The sequence below is a fragment of the Neltuma alba genome, unplaced genomic scaffold (genome assembly GCF_004799145.2).
Source record: "Neltuma alba isolate B1F8T4 unplaced genomic scaffold, ASM479914v2 tig00010229_pilon, whole genome shotgun sequence".
Classification (NCBI taxonomy): domain Eukaryota; kingdom Viridiplantae; phylum Streptophyta; class Magnoliopsida; order Fabales; family Fabaceae; genus Neltuma; species Neltuma alba.
Window position 1 is genome coordinate 663,109 of NW_021635161.1, and position 15,036 is coordinate 678,144.

The 15,036-nt window shown below is 34.3% G+C and overlaps 4 protein-coding genes across 7 annotated transcripts in view; 3 read left to right on the forward strand and 1 right to left on the reverse strand.

Moving 5' to 3' along the window:
* LOC114755066 (non-specific lipid-transfer protein 8) lies at positions 1-1,636 on the reverse strand. The gene is made up of 2 exons (XM_028943938.1): positions 1,213-1,636; positions 1-302 (listed from the first exon to the last, which is right to left on the reverse strand). The coding sequence occupies exons 1-2, from the start codon at positions 1,566-1,568 to the stop codon at positions 293-295; spliced, it is 366 nt and encodes a 121-aa protein (XP_028799771.1). The 5' UTR covers positions 1,569-1,636; the 3' UTR covers positions 1-292.
* The window catches only part of LOC114755061 (uncharacterized), a 20,563-nt gene continuing 5,996 nt past the window's right edge, over positions 470-15,036 (forward strand). Inside the window, exons 1-2 of the mRNA XM_028943926.1 lie at positions 470-481; positions 2,426-2,429. Of these exons, the coding sequence (XP_028799759.1) occupies position 481; positions 2,426-2,429 (5 nt within the window). The 5' untranslated portion in view covers positions 470-480. The remainder of the gene's footprint in view (positions 482-2,425; positions 2,430-15,036) is intronic.
* The window catches only part of LOC114755063 (uncharacterized), a 22,244-nt gene continuing 13,407 nt past the window's right edge, over positions 6,200-15,036 (forward strand). Inside the window, exons 1-4 of one of the 3 annotated variants that reach the window (XR_003741272.1) lie at positions 6,200-6,587; positions 8,917-9,006; positions 9,371-11,119; positions 11,157-11,312. Coding sequence is in view for 2 of the 3 variants with exons in the window: in XM_028943929.1 (XP_028799762.1) it covers positions 6,494-6,587; positions 8,917-9,006; positions 9,371-10,935 (1,749 nt within the window). In the remaining variant the exon portion in view is untranslated. Of the gene's footprint in view, positions 6,588-8,916; positions 9,007-9,370; positions 11,313-15,036 lie in introns of those variants that run through there. The other 2 variants (XM_028943929.1, XM_028943928.1) reach the window with 2 other exon arrangements.
* LOC114755064 (uncharacterized) overlaps positions 12,524-15,036 on the forward strand; it is a 4,207-nt gene continuing 1,694 nt past the window's right edge. Inside the window, exon 1 of one of the 2 annotated variants that reach the window (XM_028943932.1) lies at positions 12,524-12,796. In XM_028943932.1, coding sequence (XP_028799765.1) covers positions 12,763-12,796 — 34 coding nt within the window. In that variant the 5' untranslated portion in view covers positions 12,524-12,762. Of the gene's footprint in view, positions 12,797-14,426; positions 14,955-15,036 lie in introns of those variants that run through there. The other variant, XM_028943930.1, reaches the window with a different exon arrangement.

A 15,036-nucleotide genomic window follows, 5' to 3' on the forward strand; every position in this document is an offset into this window, starting at 1 on the left:
TTTTTTTAATTAATGGACTGATTTCATAAAATTGGAACATTTATTTTGGATTATACATAGCAGGGAAGCTTAATACACAGAGAAATACTTCTGAAATTTAAAGAGTAATGGGGTATCAATATAATATGTAAAATGGAAACAACATACCTATAATCATAAGATCCAAACAGAAAAGAAATCCACATAGAGCAGATTTCTGTTTATTACAAACATATAATTCCCATACATAATAATATTAGAAAACTTTGCTCTTCATGCTGATGCCCTGCAAAACACCCTTCTCTTCCAAGTCTTAACTAATCCTGCAAAATTTCCACCCAGATAATTAATCAACAATAATATTAAACATCCGATTAGTTATTTTACAGACTGTGGCAAAAACAAAAAAATAACGGGTCAACCAAAAAAATGGGCCAAAATATCGACGAAATAAGATTTAATTCACTGACTATATCTAAAGGAATTATGGAATTTTTATGAAGTAAATTAAATCTGCTAAAGGTAAATAATTAAACCAAGCTAAGTCAGGGATGAATAAATATGTAAAGGGTTCACACGTTGTTCATAGTATACGTACTTAATTGGGAACGTTTACTTCCAACTCTGTGATGAATAATATGATTTCTATTGATACACACGCGTGTCTATACATATGTGTGTGTGTGTGTGTGTCGGACTTTTTCCCAATAGTATATGTATATTGATTTTTTACTTTCCTGTTAATATACAACCAGCACTTTGTTAATTTTATTAAAGGAAAAAATCATTTTAAAATATTTAGACTATTTATGTTCACCAAACACCATTAAAATATAATTAAAATGACTATTAAGTAAATTAATAACCTTAAATGCACATAAAACATGTCAAGCAAGCAAAGCATGCAAAAAAAAAAGAAAAATCAAGTACCATATATATATAGATAATATCAAATACCATATTGCAAGAATTCTTAAAATAAATCATAAAAAAAAGTGTTATTTGTATATAAAAAAAAGAAAATAATGTGTTATATATAAGTCATATAATCATAGCAAGTGCATGAGAAAACAATGGAACAAGGGATCAGTATCATCATAAAACACAAAATTTATAACGAGTCACCACATCACCAAAGGAAACAACATGCATGGTTGGTCTGAAATTCTATATAATGAAAGAGAAAAACATGTTTTGTGTTATGTAAGATAAAGAAGTAAAGGAGTTAATTACTTGGAGCAGTCAGTGTCGGGGGAAATAGAGAAGGGAATGCTGATGCCACAGTTGGAAGGGAGAGATTGAGCAAGCTGAGATTTAATGGTGAGGCTCTTAGCAGAAGACTTGATGCAGTTACAAGCAGTCTTCCTATCTGCGGTGGTTGATGCGGCAGAAGCAAGTGACTTTGCGCCGGAGCAGCAAGCCGGCGGCGGCTTCCCGCTTCCACCTGACAAGTAGCTCACACAAGGCCTCAGGTCCTTCACCACATCACTGCATGATATGGCTGCTTCTGATGAGCTTGAAGCAGTCAGGACCACCACAAGAACAAGAAGAACAAGGCCACAAACTGAAACTGAAGATGATCTCATCATGGTTTTCTTCTTGCTCCAAGCTCAGTTAAAAACCAGATGGTGTTGGTGTTGTTGTTTGTGGGGTTTTCATGGCTGTGTTTCTGAATTTATAGAGGTTGAGATAGGGGGAAGCTAATCAAGAAGTGCAAGTAATCTAAATGTCAATGGTGTTTTCTGGTTTGAGGATGAGTGCAAGAAAGAAGAAATGATTCACCTCGATTTCTTTTGTTTAGCATTAGTTTAATTTTCTGATTTAGGATTTAGACGAAAATAGTGAAACAAGATATGTGTGATGTTCATACTTGGAAAATATTCATACATTACTTTGTGTGATATGGACATATATATGGTACTGCAACCCTTTCCTTACTCGAAACTAATTAATATCAGTAAAGGTTAGTTTACTTAATGGTGGACCTAGGACCTTGTTTTACTTAGATAACAAGTCATTTCAGCAAATTCGGGGAAGTGCACCCTCACCATGATCATATTATGGTGCTCGTTATCAAAAGTAATTTATTCATGAATACGTAGATTTGTCTCTAGGAATAGTACTAGCAGTTCGATGGGTGATTGATGATCAGGATGATTAAGGTAAATGTTATAGTTTAAAAGTAGCACAACAAAGTGTTTTCGTACATTAAAAAAATTTACTGAATGAACTACCAATGATAATTATATGCTATATCCGGTCTTTAATATAGAAGCTAGATAACTAATTTGTGAATATTAAGAAAATTAATTAAATTAATCATTATTTATAATAAATAAATATTATCTTTTTTAAAATATTCTTATTAATTATATACATTGAAACTACCCCTTAACGTAGATTTCTTAATATGTGCAGGCAAAATGAATAAATATAAAAGACAAAGTGGTTTGAGGTTTTATATTTATAACTAAGTTAAATCTTCAGTTAGCTCTTATATTAAGAATATGAAGTAATATTAAATATGTAGCTGCTACTTAGTATTGAGCATCAGATAATTGTTAACAAAAACTTAATTTTTAATAGCCTTATATAACAATTGGTTGCCATTCATTGAACACAAGATGGTATAATATTATTTATGTGATTTGTTAAGTAAATGCAGCTTTTTAATAGGTGTCTAACAATTTTCCACTTGTTTAAACTTAACCTCAGGAGAAGAAAGCGATGGATTGCGATGGAAGAAAGCGGTCATAATGTACAGATAATCAAAAACCATGATGGGAAAGGTTAATTAGCATAAATGCAACTTTAATGAGTGAGTAGTTATTAGAATAGGGGCCAGGAAATGGATATTTCAACTACACTCCTGTGAAGTAGCGATGAGAACAAATGGAGTGGTCCAATGGCTTCGTGACTTCTGGCTTTTGCATTCTAAGTGATGTTTCCTGGCTGTTCAGCATTTTGCATTATTCAGCCTTTTTTTTTGATTGAGTCGCTCAAAACTTGTTTGACATGTTAAAGCATTGCTCTTGAATGTGAGCTGGTTTGAAATGGCTTATAAAATGAAATATCGTGTAAGTATTGGGAGAAGTTTTATCTTATAACCACTTAAATAAGCGTGTCCAAACAAGTTAATATTTAATATGCATGAAAGCATTGCTTTTTAGGGGATTGCAATCTTAATCAATATGCGTGCTTTGCATCAATATTTTAGTATTAATTTCTAGGGATTAGTTAAGTTAGGTGCTTTATTTTCTTTTGATTTTTTTTAAAAAATATTTTGTTGAATAATGAGTCTCCTGTCATGAGATGAATTTATACTATTATTAGACTTTTGAGTGGATGAATGGCGAAACAAATTAATTAGTATTTTCTTTTGCATAGGCCAACCTTTTCAAGGAAATAATTGTTGGGAGAGAACTCTCTCCTCATCCTTTCCTCTCTTTTTTTTAAAAAAAACTTTTCATCTCAATCATTGTATTAAATCTATATTATTATTATCTTAAATAATAAAATAAATAAATAAATTTAATTTTTTAAATTTTAATCTAAACAGTTAACAGCTACTATAGCGGAAAGATTGTTGTTAAAATCTTTTTATAAAGTAATTTTTTATTGCAATTTTGACATTTTCTTAAAAAAAATTAACAGTTGAAATTTGTTCCTTTACTTTTTTATTATTTAATGGTATAATAATTTATTCATATAAATTATGTCAAATTTTCTAATCACACATAGCCATGTGTCTTTTCTCATTTCATGTGGATTTATAATTAAATATTTTAAAAATATGAAACATGATCATATTTGATGGAAGACCTTGATATAATAGATGTAAGTAACTTGATGTAAGTATTATTCTTTGATAAAGTATTAAATTTTGACGGTTTAATTTGATCTAATGGTTGAATTAAATGCACATTTCTAGCTTTATAGACAAGACTAAGAATATCGCGCGACGCGCTACGTTTTGGAAGATATTTGTAACTATTTACCATTAATTCAATTCAAAAATTAATTAATTAGAGGCTCACAACTTAAATTCTTTAAGAAAAATTAACTGAGACATTATCCGCGAAAGCAGGTATAATTAGAGGTTGACGCCATGAATATGGCGGCCTAATATGTTGCCCTCGGTGATTTTATTCTAGAAGAATATTTACTATCCAAAATAGAGTAAGATTATCAAAAAGATAATTTTTTTTTATAATTTTAAAATGGACCAGGCCTAAGCTGGTACAGGCTCGGTCCAACCCAGAGGAAAACCAGGCTAATTTTGGGCCCATTTGAAACCCAATTCACAAGTTGGCAAAGCAAAAACAAAAAAACTGATATTTTTTTCAGCCAGTACCTGAAATGCCCCGCAGCTGACCCATGTACACAGCCTCAGGGCCCTTTAAGAACAAATTTTGATCAATTTGAATGAAATTCTTGCATTGATTTTTTTTTCTAAATACGCAGCCAAAAAAATGGTCAAAAGACTATAATATCCTCTATAATTTGAAAAGAAAAAAATTTATAACCCTAAAAATCATTTATCATAGCCATCTTCTCAAGCTTTCTCCACTGTGTCTGGTTCAAGGATCAGTAACATGTGAGAAAGAGGGCATTTTGATTAAAAAAATTAATTTGAAACACGAATTTCTAAGATTACATCCTCAATGGAATTCTCAAGTCCTATATAAGTAATTCAATATACCAAACAAATGCTCTTTTAGCCAACTTTTTCAATCCCGATTTCAATTTCAATCCCCTAGGACCTCCTACTCCAACTAAGCACGGCCTTAAGTCTGCAGATTTTAAAAAAAAATTATTTATTAATGTTCAGTTGTGGTACAGCAGAGAGCATGAGTGGGAATTAATGGAGGAGGGGATGTGTGCCTGTGTGGTGTGAACAAAGAAAGAAGATAAGGTGTTTTGTCAAAATGGGGTGCCTTCCCACCCAAGGAGGGTGCAATCCGCGGACCATATCGTCTTCTTCATATTTAAATGGGCCCCACTTCTCGTTATCTTTTTCAGAGTCCGTGCGAGAGAAATAGAAGAGGGGAGGGAACGAAAAAATTTAACAAGCTCGAAAAAATAGAAAAATAAAATTTAAAACTTTTAATTAATTATTATTTATATTATTTAGTTTTTGTTAAAATTTTAAAAATCTATTTTTCTAATTTTTCAAATCGAGTTGATTAAAATTTTTCTTTTCCTCGGCAATCATGTTTCCATTCTCCTTCTCGTTCCATTACGTGTTACCATGCCGTCCATATCTGAATCTTATCATGGTACAGAGCCCGCAAAATTAGGTTTTATTCCCTTCAGAAAGTTCGTAACCTTTGCGCCATTACCGGTTGGTGCATTCCAGTTTGGCCGCCACCCAAATCTATCCATCCATGTCTCTATTCTTATGCTTAGTTACCAAAAAATTCATCTTAAACTCTTCTTCATATTAAATTATTAATTCATTACTTACTTAGCTGCTTCATTACCCCTATTTCTATACTCGCTTTCATTTATCGTCTTGTCTTCTGTATAAATTTCATTATGCACGATCATGAATTCTCAATGCACATGAGATTACTATTTTATAACTTAATTTAAAGGAACAAAGTATTTCAAAAGGATCTATTGGGTTTGATAAATATCTTATTATCAAATTATCCTATTTTAATTAAATAATTAATATCAAAGGTACTATTTCCGGTCTTAATCATAAAAACTCATTTGTAGTCCATAAACAATATCTTATAATTAGGATAAGAGGTGATATAAGAAAATATATTGAATTCAATTACCTTTCAATTTTGTTTAACAATGGAACTATTCTTCACCACTAATTTTAAACGCCCCATGACCCACCTTATTATAGATCCTAAACTGAATATTAAAAAAAAGGTGAAACTGGTAACATTCTTGTCATCATTTTACCCACCAAAAATGAAAAAACATTCCTGTCAGTATTATTATAACTAGATCTTCAGTTAAGGATCGTTATTTTATACATATTGATATTTTCACCAAAAAAAATTTTAATTTAATTTAACCAAAACAATTCACATAAAGACGAACATTCTTTTTATTGATCCTTGAAATGAGGAGAAGAGTTGATTTTGATTCCTCCTGTGCTGCAACTGTTCATTCATGTGCCGCACATTAACAAAAAAGAAAAAGAGAAATTCATAACCAATCACCACAGAAAGTAAGAATTAAGAAAGAAAGAAAGCAGGAAAGAATGAAACAGTAAACAATTGCATTTAGCTTTTAGGTTGATAGCCATTAAAGAAAGTTGAACAGAGCGACAGAGAAAGACAGAGGAAGGGCAGCAGAGCATATGGTTGGTCAAGCAACATAAACCAAAAAGCACATCTTAACATATAGCACGCCTCTCTCAGTTCCCTCCGCTTCCCATAGATTTCTCCGCTTCTCTTCTCCATCATTTTTCACTCGCTCATCCTCCCCATTCACGGTGGCCGCCGGAGCCTCAGATTTCGGAGATCTGTAGTTGAACAAGTATCCTAGAATGATTCGCCTGGCGGACTTGGTGTTTGTTGCGCTTCTGTTGGCAGCTGCGGAAATGGCGCCTCTCGAAGCTGCTCCGGTGGAACGGTTTTCATGTGAGTTTTCTTCTGCATTAGCTTCCTTTTTTGTTTGCTTTTCGCAATGTTCTTCCTCCTTGCTGTTCTGTGATGATGATGATGATAGATTCAGATTTCTGGAGACAAGTATAAAAACCAATTAAGAGAAGATTAAAATAGTTTTCTACAACAAAGCTTTTGGATGATTTTGTTCTTTTTGTCAGCTTCTGGTTCGTTATAATAGTCTTAAATCTGAATTCGGCTGCAACTTTTTTTAAGTTCAGTTCAGAAAAAGAGATTTGCAGAAGAAAAAGGAGGGGCTGAGGGGCATCAGCCAAGTTAGCTTTAATTTTTATAATTAATTTAACATTTATTCCAAGGGAAACACCAGTTGGTTAGTCAGAAGTACTTCATTTTTATGCCTCCAAGTTCCACCCTCGAACCTGCTCATCTTCGCCTAGCATTTTAGTTCTAAAATGGAGAGGCTCCGACATGATCATTCAAGGAAGACGATAGCCGTAGGGGTGATTTCCAAGGAAAAAAAACCTAGGGCATTTTTTTTTGGCCATTTGCATTATAAAATAAATATGTATACCATATTTGTAAATTTACAACAGTGCATATAAAACTTAAATTTGGATTTAATTTATTTCGAATACAAAATTATTTACGTAAAAAATATAAAAATCTAAATCAACACTAACCACCTGCACGATCGTCGACCGCCACGAGAGACTGATATTTAGGGACAAGGACGGTTCAAAATAATGTTTATGAGAAGGACGTGTTAACTACATTTATATATTGGTTAAATAATAAAATCCTAAGTTTATAAAATACTTTTAAAATTTTTTGCCAGAAAAATATTTTTAAAATAGAATATAAATAAAAAATGAAAATAATGTGTCTGAAATAAATAAAAAAAAAATCTTACTCCCTGTAAATTTTGCATTTTAAATATCTAAACTCATCTAATCCCCTGTTAACCTCATTACGTCTCAATCCATGATTTTGCCAAATGATTAAGTCACGGAAATAAGTGAAAATGGTCAGCACAGCGTCGCAGTCAAAGTGATAAATTTTGAAAACTTTTATTCAATCATAGAAGTGATGTAAATAATTAGCCTCAGATACAGTGACATTTGCATGCCCAACTTGTAGCACCGTGAGGCTGGCAGGAAAACAAAGATAGAAAAGTAGGATTACATATATATTAAAATTTTTGGTTATTATATTAGCCAAAAATAAAGTCTTCAAAAGTACTTCGATTCTAAATATAAAACTTATTTTACAGAGCTGTAATATTTAGAGTCGGAGGAGTATTATGTAGTTGTTGAATTTGATATCTCTTGAGCATATTTAATGAATGACGTAACAAAAACGTGAAACGTACGACTAGTTGGTTGCCAAGAAGAGCAAGGTCGCCTCCACAAGGCAAGGATATACCTTTACCCTTTGCTTTTCCTGAGCCATATGAATATAACTTGGTACGGCATTGGTACCCAATATTATCAATATCAAACTATAGAAATTATTGAGCATTGAATGAGAAATAAGTCATGAAGGTTGTAACTTTTCTCAGGTGTCTTGCGATCGTTCTCTATCCCTTCAGTATCAACATTTTCCTGCCTATTTCAATAAAAAATAGATAAAGATATTCAGCCATGGAAATTTTAGGATGTTTCTTCCAAACTTTTTTAATACTCTGTGAGTCTTCACCATTTTGATACCTTCCAGCTAGAAACAGGGGAGGGGGAGAAAGGACCTGATACTTGCCCCAAAACAGAGTCACTCGTGCTCATTTACATGCTCTTTATGTCGAGCAAGCACGTTAGGTGTGAGCAACTATATAAATTTTAATATAAGTCTATGAATAGCTAAAAATAGAGATGCTCACGGACATGTCACTAAAATACTCATTTAAAATGTGTCTAACCTGAATGAAAATAGGAGAAGGCATATTTTATCTTGTCTTATTCTCATAATTAGCTTGGTATATAATTTATAAACATGGTAAAATACCTGGAAAATTTTCCTGCCTTTAACATGTCAAGAACTGGTCAACAAGGAAAGCTAATTACTAAAATGAGTATGATGACTTGGTGTGGAAGGGAACTTAAACAAGGATGAAAAGTAGAAGCATAACTATTTAGCCGAACTGGCTTTCTTGCAAGACACAGCCTTGGATTGCTCCTTTATATATGTCTATTTTCTGAATCATCTTAGTGCCTCACATTTTTCATCGAAGTCACAGGCTGCTTTTTCCAAAATCCTCTGCTTTTGTCATACATCCATATTCATCATACTATTCAATCTCCTCTTGATTAATCCATGGGAAATTCTCCCACAACCTCTTCTTCTTTGGCAGTGCGTGGTCTGTTCAAGAAAAAGCGACCTCAACCTCCGGCCATTGAGACTACATTCAAGCTTCCTGCTGCTCCGCCAGTTTGGCCACCAGGTGTGCTTTCTCTTCTTGCCTTTTTCCTTTCTTCGTTCTGCAACATAGATATTCTGATAAGCCATGGTTATGTTTCTTTGAGTAAAACTTCATTTTAATCCTCCTAATATGACCCAATGTTAATTGGCTTGCTTGAAGTTTTTTTCCCGCATTACTTTAATCAGAGCATCCTTTCAAAAATCTTGTGATATTATTTTGCCACCCCTGGAAAAAAGATCAGAGGCAGGATAAAATGCTGAATTGATACAAAGAATTTTTTAAGGGAGCCAATTGAGATGAGGTCATCTTTAGGGACAAAATGTAGTTTTTCCTTGTTTCTCTTTCTTGTTGGCTCTCGCTTTATCGTTTGAATGCTCCTATGCAGGTAAAGGATTTGCCACTGGAGTCATTGTTCTAGGTGGATTGCGAGTGTCTCAAGTTTCAACATTTAACAAAATTTGGGCCACCTTTGAAGGGGGACCGGGTAATGCTGGGGCAACCTTTTTTGAGCCAACAGGAATACCTGAAGGATTCTACCCGTTAGGTTTCTATAGCCAACCCAACAACAAACCTCTTTTTGGATGGGTTCTGGTGGCAAAAGATGACTCTCCACCCAGCAATGCATCTCTAAAAGCTCCAGTCGATTATAAGCTGATATGGAGCAGCAATTCTCTGAAACTCAAGCAAAATGGCCCTGGTTATGTTTGGCTACCAATAGCCCCTGACGGCTACAAAGCTCTCGGCCATGTAGTCACAACCTCCCCGGAAAAGCCTTCCCTTGACAGAATCCGGTGTGTCCGATCAGACCTCACCGACCAACCCGAGACATACTCATGGATTTGGGGACCAGGCAAGAACTATGACCCCAATGGACTAAATGTCTATGATGCAAGACCAAGCAATAGGGACACTCGAGCTCAGGCTGTCCGTGTAGGGACTTTCATTGTTCAAAATGGAGGAACCACCACCCCTCTCTCTATTGCCTGCTTGAAGAACACGAATGGTAACTCAATCTCTATGCCTAATCTACATCAAATAGAGGCAATAGTCCAAGCTTACTCTCCAGTAATGTACTTGCATCCTGATGAACAATATCTACCCTCCTCTGTGAACTGGTATTTCGCCAATGGGGCATTGTTATACAAGAAAGGGGAAGAGTCAAAACCTGTCCCTGTACAACCAAACGGCACTAACCTCCCTCAAGATCCCAACAATGACGGTGCCTATTGGTTAGACCTACCTACTGATCAAGCCAACAAGGAAAGAGTGAAAAAAGGAAATCTAGAGAGCTTCCATTCTTATATACACGTAAAACCCATGCTCGGAGGAACATTCACAGACATAGCCATGTGGATATTCTACCCTTTCAATGGGCCAGCAAGAGCAAAAGTAGAATTCATCAATGTCTCGTTGGGGAAGATCGGCGAGCACGTGGGGGACTGGGAGCACGTGACCCTAAGAATAAGCAATTTCAATGGCCAACTTTATCAAATCTACTTCTCAGAACACAGCGGAGGCACCTGGGTCGACGCCTCCCAGCTCGAATACCAAAATGGCAACAAACCTGTGGCGTATTCTTCCTTACACGGGCACGCCATGTACGCACAATCTGGCCTTGTATTGCAGGGAAGTAGCGGAATCGGAATCAGAAACGACACTGATAAGAGCAACATGATAGCGGATTTGGGGTCAAGATTTGAGGTGGTATCTGCAGAATATTTGGGACCTGGAGTGGTGGCGGAGCCGCCATGGCTGAACTACTTCAGGCAATGGGGTCCGAAGGTAACTTATGACACGGAGGAGGAGATAAGGAAAGCAGAGAAAATGTTGCCGGGAAGGCTGAAATCTGCGTTCGAGAAGATAGTGAGGGGATTGCCGAATGAAGTGTTGGGAGAGGAAGGACCCATAGGTCCAAAGGTGAAGAGAAACTGGAATGGTGATGAAGCTTGAATGTTATACACATAGGCTTTAGGTAGGCTCTAAGCTTTATTCTTTAAAGCTTGTTTATTTATGCAACTGGTATTCTTTTTAAGGGGGAAAGGAGAAGAATATTTAGAGGATTAATATGTGATCACATGGGGTTGTATTTATGAATTATGATCATGGTGCTTGGACAATTGCGTAGTTGTCTAAGGTTGTTTTTTTTTTTTTTGGGGCCTGAAAAGTCTAAGGTTGTTAATATGAAAAATGTGGAAGGGATTATTTATTCAAAAGCTAGGCAATAGAGGGTCCCTCATCCTTCTTCAAGCCCCCCAATGTGAGTATAACGTTGCATTTTCTGATGAAATCCATTCCATGACCCTCCTGATGGCTGCTGAAACTTGAAACTTCGATTCTTTCTTCAGTTATTAACCGAACTTTAACTCCAGTACCGCCAAAAAAAAAAACCAAAAGAACGAACTTAACTCCCGGCAGCGAGAGATCTTTAGAGTTGATGATCGGGGGAACAGAACATAGAATGGAGGTCTAAAATCTTTTTATGAGCAGAAAAACGTAATTTTTAACATAGTTTGATTAGTAATTTGTGTTGTGTGTGAAAAATTTGACAGCCTTCTTAATAATTATTTTGTGAATTTGGCCTCTCAGTATAATTCTTCCATGAATTCTGTATCAATTAAACAAAATAATCAATTTTTAATCACAGTGCTTATAATATGAAAACAATTTTGTTTTGAATCCTACTAAAAGCAAATCAAATGTTATTATTCAAAGGATTGCTTTCTTTTTTAATCTTTAATTTCCAATATTTTCTTTGTTTCACAGTTTTTTCTAATCTTCATCAAACCAAAACACCGATCCCAACTACAAATCACCAAGTTATTAAATTACCAACCATAAAAAATGGTCTTGAGTGTTCGTGTTGTTATCATTATTAATATGAAGGTACGTACAAAGATCATGCAGCTCATATGTCAAAAAACATGTGGTCCATGTAAACATACGTATGCTCTGATATCCTCCACATGTGCCTTTGATTTCCTTATCACGGCCTCCTCCACCAGCTACGTGGAAATTGAATTAATTAGAGGAAGGGGGTAAGGTTGATGAAATCCCCAATTATGTATCCTCCAATTTTTATAAATCACTAAACTACCCCAAAAAAAATCTCCATTATCTATGTGAGAGTCAAAGTCATGAAATATATGTCATCTCATCGGTCTTATAACTTAATAGCATGTAAGCTCTCTTTTAATGAGAGGTGGATTCAGTCCTGCTCGTATATTTTTTGTGTTTTTATATGTATTTATTTTATATAATATACTTCTTCAGTTTTAAATATAAAAACTATTTTATAACATAGATTGTATTATAAAATAAAATTTATATTTAGGACAAAAAGAGTATTATTTTTTCCTACTTATCTAACAGAAGTCGTTTTAGTTCAGTGGTGAAAGTGTTTTGCTTGCCCATTAGCATCACTTGTCCTTGTCCCCAGGTCGATTCCCATCCATGATTTACATGTCAAATAATTTTACCAATTTTTATATAATATTTAAATTAAATTTTAGAACTCAAAAATTAACAAGAACCCTCTCGCTTCCTCATTTTACACCCATCCCCCGATTCGCTGTTTCTCTCTTCCTCTAAATCCATCGCCGTTTCTCCACCCATCACCATTTTTTCCAGTCCCTTCCTCCTCCACCCGCTTCTCTCTTCTTCCTCTCCTCTCTCACATCGCCGTTACCATCATTCCCTTCGCCGCTACTGAGCCACCTCACCTCTTAACCTCCGATCTCAACCACGCGACGGACAACGGCAACCGGGTCGGCCACGCTCATGGCTTCAACATGGCCTCACCCGTTCTCTCTGTGTCTGTGACTTTACTTCCCTCTAAGGTTCTTGTGATTTTTGCAATGAAATTTTTGTGCCTTCTGTCATTCTCCTTCATCTTCTTCAATCTATAATCTCCATTTTCACAAATGATTCTATCCTTCTTGCCCTTGTGATTTTTCTATAAAATTTTTCTATGATTTTTGGTTTTGATTGATGACTTTAAAATATTGGCTGAGGCATGGTTGATGCTCTAATAATGGTTATCTGATTCATTTTGTTGTTTGTTCCGCCTTTTAAGGAGAGTGCTTTTAGAAAGTAATAAACGGGCATGAGTTACGGCACGGGATGCCCAACCCACCCGTTGCTGCGCTAGAGAAAGTTCATGGGAATCTCTGTTTGCCAGCGAAAACTTATGGGAGGTTAATAAATCAGGTTTTGTATCATGTATAATACTGATATAATTTCTTGTTTTATTTTTATTTTGATACTAAATACAATACCGTAATTTATTTTGTCTTTGATATTTAAATATTTTTTTAGAGTAATCCTTCTATAATAAAAGTGATAATCTAACTAATATATTTAATTAGTAAAAATATTTTAGAAAAGTCAATATTTATTCATTACAAATAATTAATTTAATCTATTTTTTTAATCTATTCAAATTAATTAACTAATTTTTATAATTAGATACGAAGTTAGTATATCACAGTTACAACGCATATTTGTCTGAGTTTTTTTTAAAAATAAAAAACAAAAAAGAACTTTGGCAGCGAATCTTTCTTGGAGCCTAACCACAATTATTTGATTATTTTTATCATTTTCATTAGTTTATTTTATTATTTTGAGGAAACTTGTGCGTATTCCGGAAAGCACGGCGCATATTGTTATTTTATTATCATCAAAAAGTCTCATTTCATCTTTAGCGATTGTTTGGTATTTATAAATCGTAAGATTAAACTAAATCCATAATACCCTTGTTTTGTTGTAATTACTAATTAGGTGAATCACCAAATTATTAACTATTAATTAAATTTTTTAAAAAGGCTTTGCGTGGTATTGTTATTATTAATTATTAATTATTAATGTACGTACGATGATCATGCAAGCTGTGAAGAAGATAGGTGGAGAAGGCGCGCATACATGCATACATATAAATACACATACATATATTTTTTTATCCTAAATATAAGACTCATTTTATAATGTAATTTATATTATAAAATTAGTTTTATATTTAGAATTAAGAGAGTATACATCACAAAACACATGTACTCCTTGCAACCTAGATTCGGTTGGCTTAAAAAAAGTAGATTCTTTATTACCAAAAAAAAAAGTAGATTCTCTTGTATCCTCTACATGTGTCTTTATTTATTTATTTATTTTCTCTTTATCACCACCAAATTCAAAACTCTAATAAACGGAAATTATTTCTTGAACCCACCCAACACCATTTGTATAGATCTATACACTGCCATTAAATAAAGGAAGCTGGGTTAAGGTTGGAATCCAAGTATTATATGTCCCCCAATTATAAGAATGACGTCAAAACTTTAAAAAAAAAAAAGTAATTCTGCATTAATTTTTTTAATTAATCATATATGTCATCACGGGTATGAAATATAATACATCTCGCAAGTAACATACGTATAGTTGGGTGTATTAATTAAGCAGATATGATTCGTCACTGTTTGCCATGTTCAGCTTATTATTGACACTTTCTTTGGTGGAAAAAAGATTGCTTCGTTGTGTTTCAGACAAACAGAGACCAACGTAAGCAAGTTTAGTTAATAGAAAAATGAAGCCATGAGGTTTCCTTGCGAACCAATGCTGCTCTTGGAAGCACAATAAGATGTTTCGTAATGGGAACTGTCTTCTACGAAAGACAGCAACTTCGATCCATCCACGTTTTCAATGGATGTTGTTTGTAATTTTAATCTTCATGTGTTGACTGTTAATTTATTTGCACCCTCTTCTCCACATATCTCTGTGAAGAATATGCTTCTCTATATATGTATAAAGAGCCGATCAGACTTGTTCACACAGATTAATTCATCATCAATCTCCTCTGAAATAAAATAACAACTCATCAACAATGGGGAACTGGTCTTCTTCTTCAAAGAAAAGAAAAGCCCTTCCCATTGATACCCAATTCAAGTTTCCTGCTGATGATGATATCCCAGTTTGGCCCCAAGGTTCACATTTTCCAGTTCCTTAATATTTCTGTAAACTTTTGAGAGTTGAAATGGTCTGTGCGTGCTGATGCGATTCATCATA